This window comes from Rhea americana, unplaced genomic scaffold (assembly GCF_003343005.1).
Source record: "Rhea americana isolate MKP2758 unplaced genomic scaffold, rheAme1 scaffold_0, whole genome shotgun sequence".
Taxonomy (NCBI): domain Eukaryota; kingdom Metazoa; phylum Chordata; class Aves; order Rheiformes; family Rheidae; genus Rhea; species Rhea americana.
Window position 1 is genome coordinate 2,562,391 of NW_028185037.1, and position 25,277 is coordinate 2,587,667.

Below are 25,277 nucleotides of genomic sequence, written 5' to 3' on the forward strand. Positions count from 1 at the left end.
GAGGATACTCAAAATCAACAGAAAGAAGTGAAGCAAATTGCATTCATCATTATATACATATATACATACACACACACACTTCCTTTATTAATTCAACTTTTATACAAAGCATATTTCAAATTGATACAAATACTGTTATTGTTTCTTTTACAGACTAGAGTTTAAGGTCCAAGATACCACTGTTTTATCCTTCTTGTATATATAAAGGTAGAAAATGTAAATAGATTGGCAGTGAACCATAATGCTGGAAGACAATTCAGTGTTTATTTGTTAATATAAAGTTGCATAGAATTGTAGGTCTTTATGAAGGCATCCATCTGTGCGATAAAATCTCCCTGACCTACCATTATTCATCCAAGAAGCAATACATGAGGAAGAAAAAGGCTAGTACTGCTCCATTTAAGTATTATCCAGCACTTCTAAATAAAACAGCTGTAGAAAAGCACCATGCCAAAAACATCAAGGAGAACAGCATATGGAAAATTTAAATTTAATTTGCAAGGCTCCCCATTCTAATTTATATCAGGAACTGTTAAATTTATCATCTGTCTTAAATGACTATTAATCTAGTACTAAAATCATTACTAACTAAAAACACTTTGCTTAATTAGTAAGGCCAGCAAAACTCTACTGTACAGCTCTGACTGATAGAAATCACAGAATCAGGAAGGTTGGAAGGGACCTCTGGAGATCATCTAGTCCAACCTCCCACAGATCTCCTGGTGCTCGTTCCACTGGGGCTTGAACCCAGGACCTTCAGCATGTAAAGCAGATGTGATTACCACTACATCTTACTCAGATGTGTGTTTCTTTATTCTAGAAACCTTTTGGAAAGTCATTTAAACCTAGAAGAAGCTTTCCCAAAAATTCCTGTCCCCTTTCACTATAGAATGAAAGCCTCGCCACAATGGTCCATACTGGCCAAGCCCATTGACAGTATTTTGCTTTGGGAGTAAAGGAGGACAGGGCATGTAGATTTAATACTGAATGAAGCGGAGGAAGCATGTTGTGAACTTGACCTCTCAAATGCAGAAGTCAGCGTAAGGGAGCTAATTTAAATATATCTGAATTGACCTCTTACGTCTTCAGAACAAACATGTAAATTCTGATTAAATTTTGATTTTCTTTCAAAGATAAACTTACCACTGACTTTAAAATGCTAATTAATATAGACCTTTATTGTTACTCTCTATTACCCAGTTTAACATGGTTGTCAGGATTTGCTCAACTCCTTGTAATTTCATGTACTTGATGACTTGTTCTCTATCAGAGTTTTATTAAAGAATCTCCCAGGTTTGGTACTGGTGCCTTTAGTACCCACTTAGTTGTGGATAAAGGTTTCATTTCCTTTTAATTCTAATGCTATTTTAATTGTAATGCCACAAGCTAGCAAGCTAACAGTTATAATGGTGAGCTGGTACACAGGCACCTGGTCAGGTCAGGTGCAGCTGAATCATTGCTCTCAGGCTGAGGGAAGTTGACAGAACTGCAGTTACTCTTTCTTGCTGCCCTCCATTAACCTGGGCCTCCTCTACAGTTTGTGCTCTCCTTTTTCTAGCTGCAAAGTGCTATTAGAAGCCACTAATGGTTACTGGTCCATTTGAGTAACTGTTCAACTCCCTATCAGCACAGTCTCCACTGTGAGGAAACAGTCAAGATATGAATCAGTCTGAGAATATTTAGGAACCTTGTTATGAGTAATTCAATGCTTGAACTTTCCTGTAATACAATTTTAGCAGTCTTTCATATAATCCTAAAATATGATTTTGACTAGGGAACTATGTATTTCAAAGTGAACAYCTGCACTTGTCTTACTTACTTGTCTGCTACAATATTTGGACCCTTAGTTTTTATGAAGAGGATTAASAGAGTATTTGAAAGGAAAAAAACCTTTTGCTTCTGTCATGTATTACAGCTTTTAGTAATAATTGAGATTGGAAAGCCTAAATTTAGATAAAATTCTAATATAACTGGCTATTTAATTTCACTCTAGTTTAAGAAATAGGTAAAATGGTGACTGTATTCACACATACACAACCCCATGTGTGAGTGGTTCATTAGAAAAGAAAATCTTAATTGCATCAGTTATCATCACGAAGGAAAGTGATTAACCTCAGAATTGAATGATTTTCCAGTATAACTGGAGATATCTGGTGTTATTTGCTAATATACCTCCATTAAAAATATCACTGAGTGCTTTATGGAAATCTAAGCTGACAGGTCATTTCACCTGCAGATGGGCCCAAAGAATCTCATTTTTGAACACTGGAAGTTCAAACTCCATGCTGACAACTAGGAGCTACATACATTGCACAGCAGAAAGTGCTTACTTTACACCGAGGAGTTGTTTTCTTGTGGAGTTTTATGTCTGTCCCCTTAGGATACAGACAGCAGACCAAATGCTAAGTAAATATTAAATAAACCCTATTTTCTGCACTAAAATTAGGAATGTCACCCTCTTATTTATAACTAAAAACAAATACAGAGACCCAGTTAGGCAAAAAGCATGGAGCTAATAATGTCCTTTTTGTGGTCAGAATGTAAAAAGATAAGACGATCACACTGTCCTCCAATTCAGGAAGGATGATCCAGCTCATCTTGATAGGATGAAGGATACAGGATTTTGAAGGAATTTTCTTCTCTCACTTTAAGCAAGGTATATAAAGTTACATCACAGAACCACACAGTTGCAGTACACGGCAAAACATCTGGAAAAAACACTGATTCTAATGCATGAAATCTGGAATGGCCAAGCAGCTTCAAAATTAGTGAATGCTGAAACAGAACCACAAAGAYCACAAACACTAACAGCTTGCTTATTTAGAGCACAAGATAATAAAAACATTTCTAGGTTCTAACTACTTTAATGTGTCCACTGATGTTTGTGTAGCRACCGCTGAATACTTGGTGTGAATGAAGGTTAAATCTTAGCTACTATTTTACTGTCTCATATTKTTAGATATAGCTGCTTAAGAGATGTGCTATGTCATGAGTTGGGAAAAATTACTGTAATGATCTAAATACTGTSAACAATTGTAATTCCATCTAGAATTTAAGTGTGAACTAAAACAAACAAACAAACAAAAAAAAACAAATAAAATTTGGAAATAGCTATGAATGTTTTCTTCCAGAAAAAAACTTTACAGGAGAGTTATTTCAGTCAATTTCTAAGTACGCACAACAGCTGAACAGGTATACATTTCCTTTCAGTGGCACTAATGAAAAAAGTGAATTAGAAGGTTTTATTAATGCCTGAAATTTAATTAAGAGAGCTCTAACCACACTTCTTTATAATGTAGTGTAMGTGCTAAAGAAGGTTGCTGTCTCTCTCTTTGGTTACATTGTTAGCCATGAAAGCTTTGATCTGAGTGACAGCAAGGCACACACAGTAGTGAATTTGCTCCTAAACTAGAAAACTAGCTTATTAAGACTGTTGCACCTGCATACCATTTTCCTGAAAGTTCAGGACTGATTTAGCACATTCATTAAACAGGAGGCCAAGTTTCCCCCTAGTTACTCCACTGAAGAACTGCAACAGAGGACAGAATATGGCTCAATTATAGCACTGAAAACAACACAAATAGGCTGTGTGAGAAGTTTAGAGAAAACTCTTTGAACTGTACAAAATTTCCAATGCCTTACAGGCAAATACCCCTTGTTTCACGATTTGTGGGTCTACTATAAAATTCTTCTTGTATAGTATACTTGACTACTAGTAAGGAAGTCCGAAGTCCATATGACYGGGCAAATTTTTGTCCATTGTGGATACTGATGTTCAAGTAGCTTTAAACCTGCCAAAAGAAAGTTAAAGATACTAAGACATTCATATATGCTTTAAAGATACTGAGTACTGCATAGTCTGGTCTTCAGCTCATAAGTCTCTGTAGAAATAGCTGATACACTCTAAAGGATCAGGAAGGAAAAACTTGATGTGTTATTTAATTTAAAAAGTTCTAATTTCCAGGCTTGAAGGAATCATGTAAATGATGCACCGAAGAGCTACAAATCAAGCCTTCTCATCCCCATTTTACAAAAACATTAGCTAAAAATGTCTTTTTAAATTACGGGGTTTAAAGTCCAACGTTCCATAGGAGAAAATTCCCCTCATTAGTTTTCACAGCCTAAGAGGAAAAAAGTAGTAATTTGGATTTAAAAAGAAAACGAGCAAATCACAAGTTTTATAAAGTTCACCAATCATTCATTCATAGAAAGCAGAAACATTTGCCAGTCAAAGAAATTAGAAAAAAATATTTTTGAGCTTACGTCTATTTAGATAACTGTAACTTCCCTAGGTTTTCGTTTTACACTTTCTAGCCGCGTCAGAGGACGGAAGTTTGACTTCTTGCTTCCTTCTGYAGTATTTAATCGACAGTCTTTCTGTAGGCCTTTCAGAAGCTCCATTAATTCGCGCTTCTCTAGCTCTGCCTGCTCCAGCTCTTGACGATGCTGTCTCTCTGCAGCCATTAAAGACCGTACATCCGACATCATTCGTGACATCTGACTCTGAAAAGCAAATAGAAACTACTGCAAGAAGCAAAACCAAACTCTTTTCTAGTGACAGTGATATGAAGGTGAAATGGCCACGCATGCAGGGCAATGGATTCTAAAGAACAGACAACACTGAAATTATCTAGCATGTTTTTTGATAGCAGAACAAACATAAACAAGGTGAGACACAATCCAAATCTTGTTTCAAAGATTCCAATACAGTTTCCCCAAGAAGTACAAAAAGCTTCCTATAATGTGTAATATTCAGCAGTAGATTTAGCTAGCTGCTGCTTAGATTTTGTATTTCAAGACCCCAGCAGCACTCAGCTGGCTTCTCAGCAGAACTCATTAGCCTAGGCAAAGCACCGTGTTAACATCTGTCTTGTTTCCCATATTTAATGGGAACTCTTATGTCTATGAAATTCCACATTTATAAAATTTAAAAAGAAATGCAAGTTTCTTTGCATACAAAAAAAAAAGAGAGACTTCTACTGGGAAGAGAAAAAAAAAGAAATTATCAGGAGTTAAAAAAAAAAAAAAAAAAAAAGAAAAAAGATCACATTTACCTTTAGTTCTTCTATTTCATTTTGCAGAATACTCTCTTTCTGGACCATATGTCTTCTCTGTGAATCTAATCTGGACTCCATCTCATGCTTTGCCTCCTCCACTCTGCAGATCATTTCTGACCTAAAAAAGTTTACTTCWCCTTTTAAATCTTGTAAATATGGCCAAAAATATAATTTCAAATTCCAGAACGACTTCTTGCAGCCAAACAGCCTGAACCTATTCCCATTGTACTCTCTAGGGCATCTCTCATTCTTGTTGCTCATCATGCAATATTCAGTATCTTTCTTATTCATGGCCAAAATGCCCCAGTCAAAAAGATACTAGCATCAAAGAAGAGGGTTTGGTGCCCAAATACAGCAACAATGGACAACACACATAGGGACAACCTTATAATATTTCTTAAAAAATTCTAAGAGCTCAAGATCCTGTATGTTTAGCCTTAAATGATTTATTGCCTTTTCCCTATAGTATATACTTGGTTAATATTACTAAGCACAACTTGTCAAGATATAAACTATGAGTGCTACACTATCTGTAAACACATGATCTAATCACTTTTATGCTGGACATCAAATAACAGAATACACTAAACTATTAATAAATATGATACACTAAACTATTAAAAACTTATCACAGCCAAGAACTATTACTTTATTAACCTTTTGAGTTTAGAAACTAGGCAAGCTAGCATCCTTATTACCAGAATTCCTTTGTGTCCCAATGCATTTAAAAAGATTTGAGCCTGACTTCACAGAAATGTTCAAGACCATAGGACTTAAAGAACAAGTTAAGAGAGAGAAATGAGAAGAAACATGGGAAAAAACAGTCCAAATGGAAAATTATGGAAAAAAAGGGCATACTCACTGACCTGCCATGATTTTAATCAAAATTTAAAACTAGATTCTCAAAGGGAAAATATAGTAGAGAGAGCGAGAATACAGCTGAAGAGAGAGATTCTCTACCAGTTGGTATCTGCTTTTAACTGCTAAAATGATTAGAGATTTTTMTTTTCAAGACTTAAAAAAAAATTAATTATTAAATAATGTGACTCTGCCTCCATACCAGGCAAAGGGAAAAATGAAATTGTTTGTTAGCTTCAGTTTAGTTCCTAGTAAGTATTTGCAATTTTATGTTGTCAGTTCACAATTTGGTTCAATTGCAGCCAATGGTATGTTAACATTTGTAATGACTCAGACAAAAGAACAACAGCAAAAAAGTCAAAACAGTGAGTTTAAAGACTGCACTGACATATAAAAATACTCTGGCCCATTAATATCAACAGGTTAACGGATTATTTAACAGATACCACAATCCAGTGCTAGTATTTGAAATGCTCTATGCAGTGACTTTAGGTCTAGATTAACAAACATGAAAGAAACAGAAGATTTGTACCGAAGTAGTTCTAGTTCAGTTCTTAGCTCTGCTACACAATTATGCTGGGTATCTTCTGCGCTGAGAATGGTGTAACCACAACCATTGGGGCACTCACGACTCCGATATTCACACACTGCCAAATGACCGTCTAAATTACGTCGTTCAATCTGAACTGTACAACCTGAACAAGGAACAGTAAGATAAACCAGCCATTTACAACAAAAGCGTTTTAATTAATTCCCCCCAAAAAACAAAAAATAAAACACTCAAGCAAGCAAGTCACAATACCTTGAGCTAAACAACTGTCAATTTGTTAAAGCAATGAAAAGAAGTCATTTCCTCRGACTATGGATTGATAGGATTGTAACCAACATACTAGTAATAATACAGACTAAGTATCTTATCGGTGGTACGTATTTCCTGTAAATTATTCTGTAACTAGTCTAGTACTAGTGCAACTTTAGAAATGACAAAACTGATGTCAAGCTGAAACTATTGCAGCTTGTCTGCACTTCTACCACCGACTGCAATGATTTGGACTGAAGAAGAATGAAAATTTGTTAAAAAAAGAAAAAAAAGTATATCTCAAAAATAGAAAAAAAAAAGCGTAAGGACGCATAAGTAAACCAGTGGGTGAGCTGGAATGGTCCTTGTTTTCCTGACCATTGATACTGGATATGACATACCAGACCATATAAATAGTCGAAAACATTTATTTATGAAACTTTAAGAACCAGCTGCAAAAAAAGAAGCATTTACACAAAATTTCTAGGACACAAACTTTACAAATCTGTAGCGACTAAAAATAAAATGTGGAGAACTGAAAAAGAATACCAGATAAATTGTTGTCATGTTTAACACACTAAAATTTGAAGTTTGTACTCTTTTAATCTTAGACACTGTTTGCTGTAGTATATATTTTTAGCTTGCGTTTCATTTAAAAATAAGAGATGTTAAGAAAACTGAAAGAAAAATAGCACAACAAAACCTGTCAACAAACTATTCCAGAAAATTACAAAAGACAGCTCTCTAATGGAGATTTACTAATAAATACTATGATACGTAATCGAGGTACTTTGGCAAATGCTCTGATGTACTTTCGAGGAAAAGTTCAAGGTATTTCAGAATCCTCAGTTCCCAGAACATGATACATCAGAGCTATGTATGGTAACTATATAAATGCTACTAATCTGTTTCAGAAGAAAGTAAAACTAGTTAATTTAAAGCACCTACAATAGTTGCTTACTGCTGACAGAAACGTTAACTTTCAGTAGAGCAATACTAGCATCTCAATCTTTTCATTATTATTTACAATAGCAGACTTGACTGTACTCTTTGTATCATTTATTAGATACTGAGTCTACCTAGTAACATAGCCTTTTGAATAAAGCTCACTGGGAAATTTTAATAGTATGTTTCTTCCTCAGGAAATGCAGGTTTGTTTAAAATAAAGACATGAACATTTCAATGCTGACAGAACTTTAGTTCAAAAAAATTCTCACATAMAAGATAAGGTTTTGTTAAACCAAGAGAAAGTGAGTGATATTGTATGAAGGGCATATACCTAGGCAACTGGCCGTTTTAAAAATAAATGACCTATAAGCATGTGACTTCTGTAGATGCTATTACATTGATTCAGTGACAACAATAAACAGCCAAAGCTGAAAGACATACTCAGAACTTGACAAAAAGCAAAACAAATGCACTATTACATTTTGGCAAATTTGAAGTAGATCTTTCTGATTCAATTTAGTTTTTGCATAAGAGATTGTTGCTCACGATCAGAATTGCCATAAACTGGAATAAATTTTGTACAAAGACTGCTGTAAGGAGTACAGCAAAAAAGAGCTGTTTAGCTTTTTTGTACGTTTGCTGAACAATAGCACTCACGTACCAGAGATCATGTCCATACAGAGAGACACGAGGGGTAGTACCTATTTGTTTCTGCCAAAAGAATATTTTCTTGGCTCATTTTGGTATASCATTCAGAAGATCATGCAGAGTTCAACCTAGAAGCAAATGAATGGCCATTTTTGCCATTCCATTGGACAAAAGATGAAAAATACATGTTCTCTGAACAAAGATGATTTAACTTCTTTGACTATTACTCACCAGCATTGGAGCAAAGTATCTGACTGTATTCACATTCCCTTTCATGCCTGTCTATAGACTCTAGAGAACAAACCATTCCACAGCCATACTCTCTGTTTTTGCAATGTAGCTGAAGACGGTTTAAATCGTTTTTCATATATCTATGTGTAAAACAAAACAAAACAAAACAAAACCAAAAAAAAAAATATCAAATTCTGGATGGAGAAAATTATTGAAAATTATTGAAAATTATTGAAAATTATTGAAAATCCGTATTTTCCACTTTCAGGAAGAGAAAATGGAATTGTAATTTCCATGAGGAAAACTGATGAATAACCTGTCTAAAATTTCTTTTTAGCATTCAAGTGACCATATTGGAAGAAAATGTGGAAGACCATGTTAGCTTACAAGAGAGAAGCAATCTAATGGAAAAGTTAGTCTCCAAAACCAACCATGCAAATGAATTCCTGAATAAAGTGATAACCGTATCCTTCAATTAGCTCAGTAGATATCAACAATAATAAACACTCATTTACTATTTACATTTTTTGTTTCCAAACACACCAAAATAAATTGACTACAATAAGCACAGACAATACAAAGTATAAATTAAACTTTGGGACTCTGTCCACATTATACTTCAGCTTTCCATACAGTATAATCTCATTATTGATAAAAATAATGGGAACACCAACAGAGTTAAAACTCTCAGTAATAGGAATTAAATTAAGCATAACATAATTTGTTAATTTGCTTGAGCAAAATTACAAGACATGGGGGTTAAAGAAACAGCAGTGTCTACTGATGAAACTGTGTGCTGGCAATAGYAGGAATTGCAGAAAAGTGACTTGTGAAAACAGCTTGCTTTGTGTGACAAGGACTAAAACAGATACTCTTATGGCTAAAGACCTTTTCTTAAAAGGGATTTGAAAGTAAGAAGTCTTATTCATATATACAGGAACCTATTCATTACAAATCCAACTACAAAAATACTGAAGTATGGTTGAGCAGAAAAAATAAAGATATACAATGCTTAGTGACAGCTGTTGTCAAGAGCTGCATTGCCTCTTTCTCTAAAAGAGATGGGAAAGTATTTTAGTGCTGTAAAAGAGATTCAGAATAATAATCAGAAAGATATCTAAAATCAACCCTCACAATATAAAAAGGTGGAGAACACAGTAAGTGTTCTATCCATTTTGAAATCTTCAATACCTTTGAAGTCAGTTAAAATAAATAGAAAACATTAATGTTCTCATCCAAGTGATCAGTTGCTGCCATAGGTATCCGAGTTGCTGCCACAGGCATATTTGGTAAGAACAATTTGACAGATAGTAAATGAGAAGAGATGAAGCTCTGCAGGCAAAGGTGAGAAAYCCTGTATTTATACAATTTCAACATAGCGCAATTGTTGTATACCTGTAGAGAGGTCGTAGTAAAGACACATCAAGTGTTTGTCTGTCTTYAGGGCAGTTACTGTGATGAATGAGCCATCCATGTATACAAGCAGTACAGAAAGCATGCTCACATGGAGCCTGTAATGGATCTTCTAACACATCTCGGCAGATGGAGCATAGCAGTCCTTCATTAACGTAGCCAACAAAACGTTCAATATCATAGCCCATGCCTTCTGCACACTTTCAACCTATTAAAACAACATACAGAAAAAAAATAGTTGTCCTGAATCCACAGGGCTAGATCCACAAGGGACCTGGAAGCAGATAGAGAAAACTGGAGAACTTAAGGTGCATGCAGAACTTAATTGGTGAGAATGCAAACACTTGCATAGTTTTGTATCAAGATTCTCGGAATGCTGAAAGCAAAGACATTAGCAGATACATGATCCTTGCTTGTTCTAAACTCTGCTACAGAACATGGTTCTCATAGCCATTGTGAAATACACAGTTTCTATTTACCTGAATTCTACCCAAAGTAGAAACATCAAAATGTTCAAATGCAAGTGCTTGCTTTTTATTTTATTGCGTTTTATATAATGCCTAACAAACTTAAAAATAATATCCCTACGGATTTCAGCCGAGGTACTTTCAGTTTCAGCCAACAGATTTTGTATTTTACGCTGCTTTAACCCCCCCCCCCCAAAAAAAAAAAAAAAATCCTAAGATTCCCTGTACACTGTAGACTTCCATTCCAGAAGGAACAGGACAAAAACTCCACATGCCTAGAGAAGTACACAATCTTCAGGAAGAAAAAGAAGCCAGAACTGTAGCTAACCTTGAAATATCTTCTCCTTCAGGGCCTTTTTTATAATACTGATTGCCTTTTAAACTGTTYTGAAAGTTTTGTGAAGAAGAATTAATAAGCAATCTGTCTTTATCAAAACTGTATCAGCAAAAACTTACTTGAATGTGGTAAGACTCCATAGAACTCACTTAAAAGAATACAAAGGCTAAAACACTGTCCYTCTTAATCATATAGGTTTACATTTCCAACCCCACTGAGAATCACAAAACAAGTTTTCATTATTTTTGAGGTTTTCTAAATAAAATAGAAAAGTAAGAAATTCTACCTTTTTAGATTTAACTACATAAATACCTGGTTTGTCCAAAGACTTTGGAAACAGTTTTCAGATCAATAAGATAGTAGTACTTCCTTCCTTCAGTTTCTCTTCAGTGCTTTATGTCTATGAGAAAATTAAAAAGAATAAGACTCAGCTGCATCCACTAAGTTACTGAGTCCAATGTCTAACCAGCTAGCTGTGGAGTAAAATTCTGTCCTAGCAGYCCATTAAAACAAAGCTTTCAGAAGCATGTCACCACGAAACCTATCACTGAACATAAGAGATTTGATTAGAAAAAAAATCAAGAGTGCTAATGTAAGGTTTTTAGAAAGTGTCTGGTGTTTTAAGACAATGGATCTAGGCAATGAAATGTTTGTAACACAAAGTTAAAACCACAAACTGTTATAATAATATAGTTATTTCTGCCAAATTATACTTTTTAAGGTACTGATTTATAGATAGAATTAAAAGGAACATTTTAAAATGATTTTTAAAAAGCTAGGAGTATACACACCCTGGTTTTAACTGGCATTAGATCAGTGCCAGTGAAAGCCCATATTAATCTTTTAATTATCACTAGTAATACATTTGAGACATGAAAAGGTAAAATAAAAAAAAAACACGTTTTCCCCAAAGTGTTTTACTTTAGAAAAACAGAGCAAGCTTTTCCTTTCCATTTTAATTCCCATTATGATTTCCGTACCTTAAAAGAAATCTCAAAGTCAGGACTTGCAGCTGTTAACTTTTCACTATAAACAAAAAGTAACTGTAGGAATCCCAACAGCACTGAAAGCTCTGACCTAAGTGTACTGAACTCCGCAGCTAGATGAAGCAAGAGAGAGCTTCTCTGAAGAAAACAAAATTCAGTATTATTAAAACTTTGCAACTAAAATCTATTAAAATTGTATTTCTTAAAATGATGAAAGATTCTTACCTAATCTGGTTTTATCCACACATGATACGCAGCTCATCTTTCAAACAGAACTGTCACAGACAAGTTCATAGTACTGACAAAAAAMCACGGCTCTGATTCTTAGCATTACTAAGGATGCTCCCTTAGCACAAAAAATTAAAAAGGAAATCATTGCTTAAACACTCTATGCTGGTATCTAATTATTTTGATGACTTTCAAAGAGAATTYGTATCATCTAGTCAGAGTTCTGATGTATTTATCTACGCTGCTTTCAATCTGAATCAGAACTTTCTAAGAACAATATGAATCTGTAAGGACTAATGTTAAATCTTGTTCTAAAGTGAGAAACTACATTTGTAATTCCTTTTAAATGAGTAAAATAGTAACCTGGAATTGAGAAGAACCTATGTTATGTGTCCAACTAGCAAAGCATACTTTCATTGATTATGAAAAGTGCTTCTGTTAATGGCATGTTAAGATTAGAGTCAGTAAAATCTGTAATGAAAATGTACAGAATACAAACAAGTGTACAATTAGCCAGACAGAAGACTCATCATTTGCTACACAGTTTATACATTGCATTTTTTTTTTCTACTGGTATGCTGTAGTACAACCAACTCCATGGCTTGTAGATATGCCTGAGCTAGCTTTAGATTAGCCGGGTCACCCACCAGCTCAGTGACCTAGTGACAGCTTTGCCATAGAAGCATGGAGTGTAACCCTTAAAAACTCCTGACAAAGTARTTTTCACAGCCTGCATTTAGCTTTGTGCTTCTGTAGCTACACTGTTATCAGCAACAGAAACTAAACAAATTTACAGGTATCCTGGATATGCTATTCCTTCGGCTGCAATATAGATATTCTACGTTTTAGAAGAGTCTGCTCAAGAAAATACTGCTTTATGAAGATGATAACCAATTCTTTTCTTACTGTGTTCTCTTTTATGTGTCTCCTGTAAAGACAGAAGTTCAGAACTTTGCTAGGTCAGGGTGAACATAACAAGCAGTAGCTTTGCACAAAGTTGTGATTGTAAGGAGTGGTCAGCAAGGAACATAATGCAGAATTTAAGAAGTCGAAAACAATGCTAATCATTAGCAGTGAAGTCAAGTACCAGCTCCCAATACTGATGTAAGCAYTGAAACATACAGTACGTTTTTGCTGGAAGACTGTTTACTGGCACATGCACTTTCTACCATTTGAATAGTGAGTCTAAAATTTTAGGTTGGCTTGGTGAATCTCAGAGGATCCAGCTTTCAGAATATTTTCATAGAGATATAATACTTTTAACAAAACTGTATACATTTTTGCTGTCCTAAAGTTTCTGTATTAATGGAACTGTAGGGGCAGTAAATTATATGCACTTTGCTGAGATCTGAACAGTGAGCCTTCAAGACACATTCTATCAGAATGGAGGAAAGAATATTTTAATCAAGTGAGAAACAAAAATTTCATTTGAACTTGAAATAAAAATGAAGTGCCTCGAATATATATATGAAAAACATCAAACCAAATGAGAATTTAAATGGAAGGTAGATGGGAACTCTGAGGTAAATGATACACTCAAAGTGGTTTTGATAAAACTTCAGTAAGATTTAAAGACTGATGTTGCAGCAGCACCTACACAATGCTAGGATCCTTGTGGCCGGTATAATGAGTCAAGGCGTGTTTTCACTCTGAAACCTAAGACAACTTCTTTCACTAAAGTTCCTGTCATGCCCTCTGCCGTAGTAAATTCTTGACCTGAAGAACTGGAGATGTTTTATCTTCTGCCAACTTCAAGAGATGTTCATTAGTCAGAAGACAAGGAGAATGAGAGCAGCAGATATATGACAACCTATCTAGCATTACAGACAGCTTATTTCAACCAAACAAATTGCATCAATTTCAACTTCTATTCTTTCCCAGCGATTTTTCTTTTCTTGACTTTGACCTCAAAACCTCTTCTCATGCTTTGACAGCATTTCCAAACCTTGTCTTGCCTTTGCTTTCTCTAGTCCTCAAGCTTGCCCATTGCCTGGCTGTTACAAGCAACAGTATCCCTGTGGAGCTGGAATTTGCAGGTGTTAAACCTAGAAGGCAAGAAAAGACAAAATGTGACATGTTGCTTGGTTTCTGTTGTTTCAAATATATTTTATTTCTCCCTCCAGTTTTTGCTGTGCCACAGTCTTTCCTCATACCAGAGATATTATGTACTTTTTTAGTAGCTGTCACCCCATGCTGTCTGCAGATACACATCCACACCAGCCATGGTGCAGGCTATGGCCTGCATTGCCTTCACACAGATTCTGCAAATGTATACTAGCAGGAAGAAGGATGGGGTGCAGTTCCCAAATAATTAATGGCAAAGCTTGCTAAATGCTGGCCTTGATAAAGGATACTACATTGGAAATCAAGACAGTGAAATAAGATTAATGACTTGCATTTTTTTCTTCTGCACTAGTTTCTAATTTTGGAAAAAAAAATGTTATTGCTCCAGGTGACAAAATAAAGCAAAGCTGTTTGAAAGGCTGGAAGGAGTCATGAATCATTGGATGTCTAGCACTAAGATAGCACTTCCACAAGTCCCATGTGAATAGGGAAAAAGCAATCTATGCAGGGCTCACAGAAGAGGTGACATTAAGATTCTGCTAAAACCCACTACTGCTGCTGCTTCTATTTTCACAAGTCATTATGGTCAAAAATATAGTGTGCTTTAAATCCTCCTATATAGCAACATTTTAGAGTGTCTTATGMCACTGTCAGTCACTGTAACCCAGTTTAAGTCAGCATTAATGTCAAAGGAAGCACCCTCATTCATTCAACTATGACAGCAAAAGCCTGATGAATTGTAGGAATAATTGAACTGGTTTAAGACTGAACTGGCAAAAAAAAAAGTGTTTTAACTTTAACTGTGTTCCTACAGTAGTGTAAGTCAATCTACTACTAATTAATGTCCTTTTACCCTTTTTCTGCTTCTTCTCTTGAATCAGAACAGTTCATGTGGCCCTTTCCTCAGCTGKCTCAATACACTAACCAGACAGAAAACTTTTCACTGATTTGCCAGGTTAGGCTTTGTAGTATTAATAGGCTAAGATGGCTTAACAYGAGTTACAATGATTGAGAAATTGGTGCAAGACAGTAGATGAGAACCTGCAGCAAGGGCAGAAAGGAAAAAAAMCCAGCAGCACTGATTCTAACTAAGCCTGCTACAGAACTACAGTTTCAGACCAGTTCCCCAAATTGGTACATCATGCAGCCACATTAATGTTTGTGCCAGCAAAATAAAGGAAGCAGAAGGGTCGAGTCTAAGCATAAATGGCTAGCTAATAGTGATGAAAAAAAAAGTGCCGTCAGCAACTTCTATGATAACCAGCAAGAGCCATACTGTCAATTTAAGGTCAATGCCTCTAGCAGCAATCATTTAAGAAACTGAAACTACTTTGATAAGCAAATTTTAACACAACATTTTAATTTGCTCTCCTATTGCTCCTAACCACTCTTCAAGCAGAGCAATACAAGATATTTATCTGATAGATTTTTTTTCATGGTTTTTAAAGTCTGAAACTCAGSTGCACAAAGACAAAGGACAAACGACAGAAAAGTGTTGCTCAAGGGCTCTGGTGGAGAGGACCTTTGCATAGGTAAGAGAAAACGTGATGGGGAAATTGTTCTGTAACCACAGTTAATCATCTGCTTAGTTTAGAAAGAAACAGAATTGGAACAKATATTGACCCATACTAGAGCAGCAGCACAAACACTGAGCAACCACTCCTAAGCAGATTCAAACAATTAACACATGCTTACCATTATCCCTTTGATCTCTTCCAGAAAACAGTTGAAGAAGCCACCATCTGTCAGGCACAGGGACACAACTTCCAGCCTGCACTGCCTACAAAACTGGCCAGGCCTGCATGTGGCAAATAAACCTAAGCAAACACTAAGTTCCTTGCACAGCACCTCCAGTCCCCCTCCGCCCTGCCYCACAGCTCAGCTCAGCTCCGCAAAGGGCTTCGGCGGCTGCCACCCCCCAGTGCGATCCGCCTGCCAGTTCCTCGCCCCCCGGCTCGGTGGGCACGGCGCTTCCGCCCCGCCGGTTTCCTTCAGGCGGGATTTCTCGCCTCCCTTCCCCTCACCCGCGCAGGCGGAGGGCGAGCAGCGGCCCGCCCAGGTGTAACGGTCGCCACTTCGGCCCCGCTCCAGCCCCAGCCCCAGCCCCATCCGCAGCACGGCTCCCGGGGCGCCCCCGCGGCAGGGGAGGGCAGAGCCCGCCAAAGCCGAGCCCGCCAAAGCCGAGCCCGTCGCTGCCCCCGTGCCGCCGCGGCCACGCACCGGCTCGCCCAGCCCGCCGCCGCCGCCGCCGCCTCCCCCCGCCGGCCCCCTCCGCACTGGCGTCGCGAAAGGGCGAGGCTGCTTTTGCTACCGATGTTGCTTGACGGCCGCGCGTCACTCCCCGCGGAATACGGCCTCTCGGCCATACTGAGTGCGGCACCAGACCTTCGCGCATGCGCAGCCGACAGGCAGGCCGGGGGGGGGGCTAGGTGGCATTGCGCACGCGCACAACAGCGGTTCCCGGGCGGGTAAGGTCAGGCACGCGCAATCGAGCTAACGGCAGGCACGCGCCAGGAGCATGCGCACTTGGCGGAGAGCCCGGCTCTCGGCGGGCTGAGCCGCCAAGGGCGCGTGCGCGCCGCGCCGCGCGGGCTGACGGGAGCCGGCGGCTACGGCGGGACGCTTGAGTGGCGGGCGCGGGGCTCGGCGAGCGGCGCTGGGGCCGCGGCGCAGGTACGGCCGCGGCGGGGCCGCTGCTCCTCCTCCCCCCTTCCCCCCTCTCCCCTCCTCGCCGGGGAGGCGGCCGGGCCTCCCCCCCCACCCCGGTGACCGTCCCCGGCGGGCCCGGGCCGGCTGCCGCGCGGCACCGAGCGGCTCCCTCCTCACGGCCGCCCGCCGGGCAGGCGACCTGACTGGCTCGTAGCGCGGTAATCGGGGGCGTTCGGGGGCTTGGTTTCGATTTTTGAACTTGTAACGCTTTAATTTTCTTTAAAATCCATATTGAAATATTTCATTGCCCAACTCCTGATACCGATTAGCATCTGACCCAGGTTGTTTCTTCAAAGAACCTCTGTGAAGGTGTCCTTTTGAATCTCGTATGTGCATCYTGTGTAGGGCAGGCTTCTTTAATGGTTTTTTCTTTCATTATGGATGCGAGCACCATTGCGGTAACAGCCATTCGAGTACCATTGCGTTTTGTAGCTCCCCCAGTCCTCACAGCTACTGCTTGTCTAGAGTGATTTTTCACCAATACGATATACGAGATGATACATTTGTTGTCTCCGGTAACTGTGTAAAACTTACCTTGTGTCTCATATTTGCAGCTGCATGCAAAAAAATATGTAGCCCAGTCGTATATGCCAGAAATCTCTTAATATTCAAGAAAGCAGCATGTTAGATTTGTGCTAAAACTGGAATGTAATGGGTTGTGCAACTGTCTTTAATGGGGCTCCATGCATAATACTCTGTTGGAGGTATAAAATTTTGAAATATCGTTTGTAATATACTTCATTTTAATGCAGCTGTTAAGCTATTTTAAGGAAATAATTGTTGCCTATTTTAATGCTTGTGAAAACAGATACATTTTGTGAGACATCTTAGGCTGTGGTTTCATGGTACACTTAATCTGGTCGGGCTACTTTGCTAATGAAAGTGGCAGCAGTGCTCTTCTCATTACATCCAGCTGTTTCCTTGGAACAGCACTTTACAGTATTTTCAGGACAGGGTGATTCAACTTGCTGGTGCCTATCTGATCAGAAGGAGTACACTTGGTTGCCTGTTGTTTTAGCTGTAATGTGGTACTGTTTCTTGAAACACATTCTTGGCTAAACTAGACTCAGCTACGTGTATTCTGAGTGTATGCAAAAAATCTAGTATCAATCACTTGTTGCACATCTGTAATGGCTTGTTTTCTGTATAGTATTATAGAAAGTTTATATTTTATATTTTTATTTGTTAGGTTTTATGAAAGCTTGTATTTTGAGGATCTTGAGAGAGAAAATATGTATTACTAGAAGCAGTATTACATTTAAAAAAGCAGAAAATGCTAATGGTTTTCATAATTGTGAATAGGTGCTACTCATAATACTCTTGGATGTTCTTAAATTTAACATGAATGAGGTTACTGAGTTATCAAGGGTCATATCTTTAAGCCTTTTCAGAATTTTTAGAACTCCTTTTACGAATCTATTGTTGAGATTTAAAATCAAACGGTGATGTGGAGACTAAATGGATTTGAAGGCCAAAACACTTTATTAATAGATAAATGCAATTTTATGAATATCATGGCTTGTAGGACAGGTGAGCGAAGTGGTTCTAGCTGTGCTTGGCGTAGTCCTCATGCAGCGTTGGGGGCACCCTGGTCTCTCTCGCAGCATGTCACCATCAGGTACAGGATTGAGTAGAGAACACCTGATTCTGGACTGGCTTGTTCAAGTTCACATGGCATCTAATAGCTGGCTGTGGTTTGTGCTGGCAGTCTGCTCCTCTGGAAGGTTCTTGGCACCTTTGCAGCTTTCAGCGATTAACAGTTGTTAATGCTGCACGTGCTCCTCCACTCTTACGGTGAGGCTAACCCCTCCTCATAYAGGGTTAACTGAAGTGCTTACGCTAACACTGTGTCAAGTAGGCCCAACTTAATGTGAACTGCTAAACCTATTGACACAGAGACTTTCCTTGCATTTTTTAATAGCCAATCTATAATGGAAATTGTAGCAGTTAAGGCCGTTTTGCCATTAAGGTTTACCTCTACTAACAGCATTGTATATGTGCTCTTTGTTCAGTTATGAGGTGGAGGTGCTCCTACAGGTGTCTGTCTGCATGTTTGCAAAGTATTTTGACAGTACTCCTGTCAGTAACTTTTTTTTTTTTTTTAACAAAAAGAGGCTGCTGTGTAGATAGTAGGCCACTAGAGTGCAGAGTAGCATAAAAAAGTGCAGATACACAGTGATTTTTAGACCAGTACTACAATGTGCTTTCTATGCTGTAGAGATGTTTGTGTTTGTAAATCATATTATGGCTTATTCTTACCTAATAGTTAGAGCAGCAATTAAAATAAACAGTCCACTTAGAAATGCAGAAAAAAACCAAAGGATGTTTCAGTAATTGCTGTACCATGCTAGTCATAATTTGTTCTGCTGGTAACACTACTGGATTTTTTTGTTGTTGTTGTTTCCACTGCTTTAGAGTATGAATGATGATTTTTTTTTTTYTTTTTTTAGTGATTGGAAATATACTTTGTCATATTAACTTTATATGTTTGGTTTTGTCCTGTGTTTTTTTGGGAGAATAATGGTCTTCTATATTATATTCCTTCTGCTGTTCAAATACAGATAATACAAATTGATAATCTCCATTATAAGTTTGAGATCATTCTTTACTGATTCTTGTCTTATTATAGTGAGTCTGAATGATCAATATAATTGACTTGAATGCAAAATACTTCTCCCATATATGTCATATAACTTAAATATTCATTGCTCGTTGTGCGCTAATAATAATTTCTTTTCAAAATTAGATATTTCAAGTGTTTAGAACAGTTAGTTCTGTTTCAGATTCTCTTTTTTCATAGACTGATGTAAGTTTGATAAGAAGCCCTATGTTGCTCATTTTGAGAGCTCCAGTTGTTCTTGAACTGCATTATTTGGTTTTCAAATGAAAAAGTGTTCAACTGCTGAAGTTATATAGTGGAAATGTAGTCCATCTTTGTCTTACTTAACGCATTGCTGTTACATTAGTTTTTCATAATTGCATTATACTTGAAAATTAAAATTGTTACTTGGAATTGGAATTTTTTTAAAGCTTTCAAGTTTTTTTTTTTTTTAATAATGCTTATATTGTTATCTGTGGATGTATTTTTATATTTAAAGCCTGTTCTGGGTACAGTTGTCTTATCTGCTTCCTTCCTTCCTTCTCCACCATCCAGAGCAATACAACTAAGTATGAGGCGATCAGCAGCTCCTAGTCAAGTGCTAGGAAGTGTAGCCAAAAGGCCAAGGTTTATACCACCAGGAAAAAGTAATGCGKTTTGTCTCGAGAGTGAAACTAAGGAATCGGATCAAGAAATGAAATCAAAAGAGGTAAACTGAACAGTGCCCTAAAAAGCATATTTGTTTGTACAGTCTTGCTATTAAAAGATAGCATCTGAGCTCACCACAAACAATCCTTGTTTAAATTACCAGCCTGTTTAGATTAAACTTTCATACCTCTGCTTTTACTGAATCTGATCCTGCTTCTCAGATTTCTCTCACCTCTGTGAAGCAGGAGAAAAAAATGTTTTCCAAATTGAAGTAATTGGTACTGAGCCCAAATGTAAGTTTCAGTGTAGCTGAGGCATGGATTGCATCTTGGCCTGGGCTTTGTTGGATTTGAATGTTTGGAAGCTTTGGCAAAAGCAGTGCAGAAAATAACATTAAGAAATGTCAGTACATTAAGTTGTGGTTTTGCTRCAAGAAACTTTCTCTGAAACTTTTGATATCTAAAAAAGTATCACAATTTTTATTAATGTTATTATGAATGGAAGACTTCTGTTAAATGCAGTTCATAACACTGTATGCACACTACTTGTGTATATGGTGTTTGGTATTGTGTGCATTTATTTTCATGAGCATTGGATGTACACAATGTACATGTTACATAGATAGTTTGATATTTTTCATTCATAAATATGAACAATATCTGATTTATAGTACCAGTTAAGTCAGTAACACCTTGCTTTATTAAAAGATGTCAGAATTTGTATATAACTTGTAAAGCTGCCATGGTAATATGGGTCATTCYGTTTTTCAGACTTGTGAAGAAATGCCCAAGTCTGCATGACAGCTGTAGCAAATTATCATCTTGAATTCTAATTTTCTCTTGTCTTTTATCAGTAAAAATGATACTTACTACATTTTACTAATGAGGATTATGCATCTACTAAGATCTTTTTGTTGTTCGGTTTTCCATTTTCTTTGTCTGCATGAATGAAATACTATGCTGATCTTGTTTCTCTTTTGCAGGTAGATGAGAAACAGGGAAGTGCTCCAGGACATGCAAGAGCCCTTTCTAAAATACATAGCCAGAATCAAAATGTAAATTTTACACAGTCTGTGGAGTCAACTGGAAAAGTAAAGACTACAAAAGCGTGTAATGGAGTTAATAAATCTTGGAGGTTGGAAATGAAAACACTAAATCCACCCAAAGCTGGTAAGTGCTCTTTAACTACTGTCATGTACAGTGAGAGAATTTAAAAGCTTATGAGTGATGCAATGCTTATTTACAYTAGTATTTCATAGAAGTTTGTTGTCATGTAATGGTGACGTTATTTGGTTGYTAGTATAACTTGTGTAATTATAGCTCTGGATGTTTTCTTTTGCTGTGTATCATAATTGTATAAAATGATTTATAAAGAAAATAATCCAAGAATTACCATGTTTTTTTTCAGTATGTTAATATTGAGATCTCTGTTGGGAAGATAGTGAGAGGAACAAATGTTAAATTTTTTTTTTAACCTTTTTGAATTTAAATTCAAATTAATTGACCCTTTAGAAGCCAACTGGTAGTGCTGCTATTCATGTATGTGGCTTTTGGAAGAGTATTATGGTCAACTCACTCTAATCCAGAGTAATACAAAGAAGAGAGTTRGGATACCTGAAATAATGGAAAACATGTGAGATGGATACCTTGCTGGCCTTGTGTGGCCACTCCTAACCACRCAGAGTAGATTCACATTTTTCAGGATTCATGAGTTTTTCACTGCAAGATTTGAGTTATCTTCAATATCTCCAGCAGGCACTCCAAATTCAAGCCTGGGTTATTGACTCTTGTGTAGCACCAGACCCAGACTGGCTTTGTTCATCTGTGTGTGTATATTCATTTGTTAGCCCCAGTAATGTGAATTACTCCATAAAGTTAGATGGTAAGCGCTCTAACGGTATTAAAGGGTCTCTGAACTGTAGCAAATATCCCTTGATGGGCCTGACTGACTTGGTGGGATTGTGTGTCTTCATTTCACGCTTTTCACATGCCTTGCCCACAGATGTAGTGTAGGGGCATTCCACGCTTTGTGAATGCAGATGCGTTGCCTCTTTCCCTTTGATTTACATTTAATTTAATTGATAATACTTCATAATGTTTAATGAGACCTGAAGTTTTAAATATCATTTAATGACTGCTTATCACTCTGACTCTGTTATGKCTGGAAATATAATTTAGAAGGCTATAACAAAATCATATTCAATTCTGTCCATGTGAAGAGCTGCTGAACCTGTAGCCTGACAAAGGTGAACCTGCTATACTTTCATGACCCCAGGCCCAGCCACTAGAGAGACTGAGCCTCTATTCCTGTTAGGCACATATGTATACATACATACATACACACACATATAATATATATAAAATTTATATATATATATATGTATGTATTTTATATAAATTTTTTATATATACACACACACACACACAAACACACGCATGTATATGTACCTGGCTAGTAACATAGGTCTACAGAAACAGAAGACAGCATTTTATGCAAACATAAGATGAGGCCATTGGCACCATCTGTTCCCCTCTCTGGCTGAGCAGGATGAAATCCTGTTCATGCAAAATATATTTACAACATGAATCCCACCAGTCTTGGACATGCAGTCTGCCCAGTAGCTGGCTCCTGGATTCCTTGGTCACCCCAGTTGCTGGCGCCTTTATCAGTTGCTGGTATTCAGACCTATATACATACGGGCCCACACAGATAAAGACACTGTGTATCTCTTTTGATAAAGGGCCTTAGGTACTTACTGTACCAATAGTTTGCCCCTAGATCCCCTAGTCTCCCAGTTGTCCCACGCACGTGTAAACGTGCCTCTTCGTAGTCCAGGCTTACCGGTAGGCAAACCCCAGGTGTCCTGGTCTCTCCAGTAACTGGCTTGTAACTCCTGCTCCCTGCACGAGCCAGCTCTTTAACCCCTCTGGTCTCTCTGTTACCTGGCTCAGACTTGTAGCCACTCCATACTTGGCTCCTAAGCCTCTTACCCTACGTGTTTTGGGGGGCAGGTTTAGCTCAGTTGGTTAGAGCATGGTGTTGCTAATGCCAAGGTTGTGGGTTCAATCCCCGTATGGGGCTATGCTGAGGGTTGGACTAGATGATCACCAAAGGTCTCTTCCAACTTGAACCATTCTGTGATTCTGTGTCAGCTAGCTATCTTTATGTCCCCTAGCAGTCCCACGCTGACGCACATACTTGGACAATACGTGTGCACTCTGACCTCCGGTTGCTGGCACCTGAGGCCCCTGTGATCTAACTGCAGCTGCTGGAACTTAGACCTCCACGCACATGCATTCATGCAAATTAGAGTCACCTTACTCAGGAAAATAGTTAAAGATGGAGTTTAATAAGAAGATAGGACAAGCTGTGGTGGTAGCATGCAGAGCATGGGTGGACAAGTATACTGACCAGCCAYATCTTTGCATGCAGCTGGCCCCTTTTATCCCTTTATCCTTCTGTTTTCACATGCTTGTTTCTTCCCAGACAGCCTTGATGTTCCTTTTCCCTGCCTTTCCAAACATCCTGAAATGATGCCTATACAATCCCAAACTGATCTTTTTGGCATCTCATAGTAAGTTCCATACTCTGGTAGGGAGTACCACCTTCAGGTTGTAAAGCGATCAGAGAGCCTCTCCCAGTGATACCTCTTGCAGCCCCATCATTGTCGGGTGAAACGTAGCAATAGCCTGGGGAGGATACTGCAGTCACCACATTATGTGACCCAGAGCATGTGTTTTGCAGACTAACCCAGGAAAATGCAGCCTCTTTGTATGTCTCAAGTCCCTCTGGATCTAAGGCTTTAGTGTTCATCTGCCTTATACTGTAACTTCTGTTACTTCTCATAATGCTTGTAATTGCAGAAAATTTTCAGTGTGTATGGGACAAGGTTCTTTGAGTCCCTGTAGCTATATCTGCAAAAACTTACGTCTGCTGCTCATAGCTAACAATACACCTGAAAGATAACTAGATTTCTTTCCAAAATATCTTCCTGTCATCTGGAGACAAATTAAGTCTTTCCAAAAAGAAAATTTGAAGCAAAATAAGATATTAAATGTTTTTTCAGTGTTATGAATTTCAAGTACAGCTGACATGGCTTCTCTGTGATTACTCTAGAAAAACAAAAAGGTGTGGAGGGTTGACTGGGAGACCTGGCTTCTGTTGGTGCTGTGCTGCTAGCTTTCTGAGTGACTGAACAAACTATTTGTACTCTCTGTTCTATAGTACTTCTACATCTGTAGAATGGAGTTCATCTACTAGATTTTGTAAAGCAATGATTAAACGTGGTATAAAACAATTAAGGATATCTAATGTAAATGTTAGTTATGGTCATCAGGTTAGCTGGTGATATAAGCACTGTACAGTGAAGATACTGGGTGAAGGTTGCTGTATATCTTAAGTAATTTTTTTAATAACTTAGATTTTCCAATACAACTTCTGCCCTTTATTTCACTTTTATCTGCTACTGATTACAGCTAAGGTAGCAATTACACAGACCATATAAACCATAACCTCCTCTGTAGTTTGAAGCTGAATTGTTTTGTCAAACCTGTTCTGGTATGAAATTCAAAAGTAATGGAAACCCACTGTGAAAGCTAGTCTTTTTTTTTCATTATTGTAATGGAATTTTATCTAAATGTTAATCTCTTCAACCAAAGACTTCTATTAAATGGATGTTAAAATAATTTAAAATTTGAAAAAAATCTGTATGTGCGTTTTGGTTCTGTTATTTTGGTTTATCTATATCATTTAATGCAGATAACAAAGCTGTTTATATCATGCTCAAAGCTGTTGTGTTTGAGACACCAGTTTCAGCAGTGGAATGTGTAAATACATACTCTAGTTTCCATTGAAATTCTTATGAAACACCTGTAGACAGTCGGACAACTGTATAGAGCTAATCTTTCTAAAACCCAGCCTGAGAATGCTGCATATTCTTTCTGACAAATAGTATCCATTTCCTGGAGTAGACAAGTAAGGATTTAATCAGATAGCATCAATCTAAGAATTATAGCTTATCTAGATTTTTTTTAATCTTGTTTTGTTGATTTCTTTTCAAAATGCACTTTTTTCCTGGAAATCTTGCTARTAAAGGTAAAATCAAATTAACTACAAACTTCTGTAAGATGACATTTTTCTAAATAGATTTCAATAAGATTGTAGCAAGCGTTGTAGAGTGGAACCTTTGCATGTGTTGTAATTCTAGGACAGTTTTGGTGATATCAGGGTTTGAATTTTTAAGTTATTTCAGATCTAAGTTCATAGAAACATTCTGTTCAACAGGC

General features: G+C 37.7%; 2 protein-coding genes across 6 annotated transcripts in view; one reads left to right on the plus strand and one right to left on the minus strand.

Annotated features, from left to right (window-relative positions):
• Nucleotides 1-66: 66 nt before the first annotated feature.
• On the minus strand, nt 67-16,219 carry LOC146601950 (RING finger protein 151-like). 3 transcript variants are annotated; one of them, XM_085305338.1, is made up of 10 exons: nt 16,061-16,219; nt 15,732-15,834; nt 13,918-14,017; nt 11,045-11,158; nt 9,937-10,162; nt 8,542-8,681; nt 6,448-6,610; nt 5,055-5,175; nt 4,264-4,503; nt 67-3,791 (listed from the first exon to the last, which is right to left on the minus strand). In XM_085305338.1, the coding sequence occupies exons 5-9, from the start codon at nt 10,140-10,142 to the stop codon at nt 4,270-4,272; spliced, it is 864 nt and encodes a 287-aa protein (XP_085161464.1). In that variant the 5' UTR covers nt 10,143-10,162; nt 11,045-11,158; nt 13,918-14,017; nt 15,732-15,834; nt 16,061-16,219; the 3' UTR covers nt 67-3,791; nt 4,264-4,269. The 3 variants fall into 3 exon arrangements, with proteins under 3 accessions (XP_085161464.1, XP_085161615.1, XP_085161545.1); XM_085305489.1 differs by lacking the exon at nt 16,061-16,219 and having other exon boundaries at nt 13,928-14,017; nt 15,732-16,050; XM_085305419.1 differs by lacking the exon at nt 16,061-16,219 and having other exon boundaries at nt 11,071-11,158; nt 15,732-16,050.
• Nucleotides 16,220-16,638: 419 nt separating this feature from the next.
• The window catches only part of RAD54B (RAD54 homolog B), a 67,442-nt gene continuing 58,803 nt past the window's right edge, over nt 16,639-25,277 (plus strand). Inside the window, exons 1-3 of one of the 3 annotated variants that reach the window (XM_085305702.1) lie at nt 16,639-16,709; nt 19,900-20,053; nt 20,975-21,161. In XM_085305702.1, coding sequence (XP_085161828.1) covers nt 19,916-20,053; nt 20,975-21,161 — 325 coding nt within the window. In that variant the 5' untranslated portion in view covers nt 16,639-16,709; nt 19,900-19,915. Of the gene's footprint in view, nt 16,710-18,342; nt 18,364-19,899; nt 20,054-20,974; nt 21,162-25,277 lie in introns of those variants that run through there. The other 2 variants (XM_085305781.1, XM_085305613.1) reach the window with 2 other exon arrangements.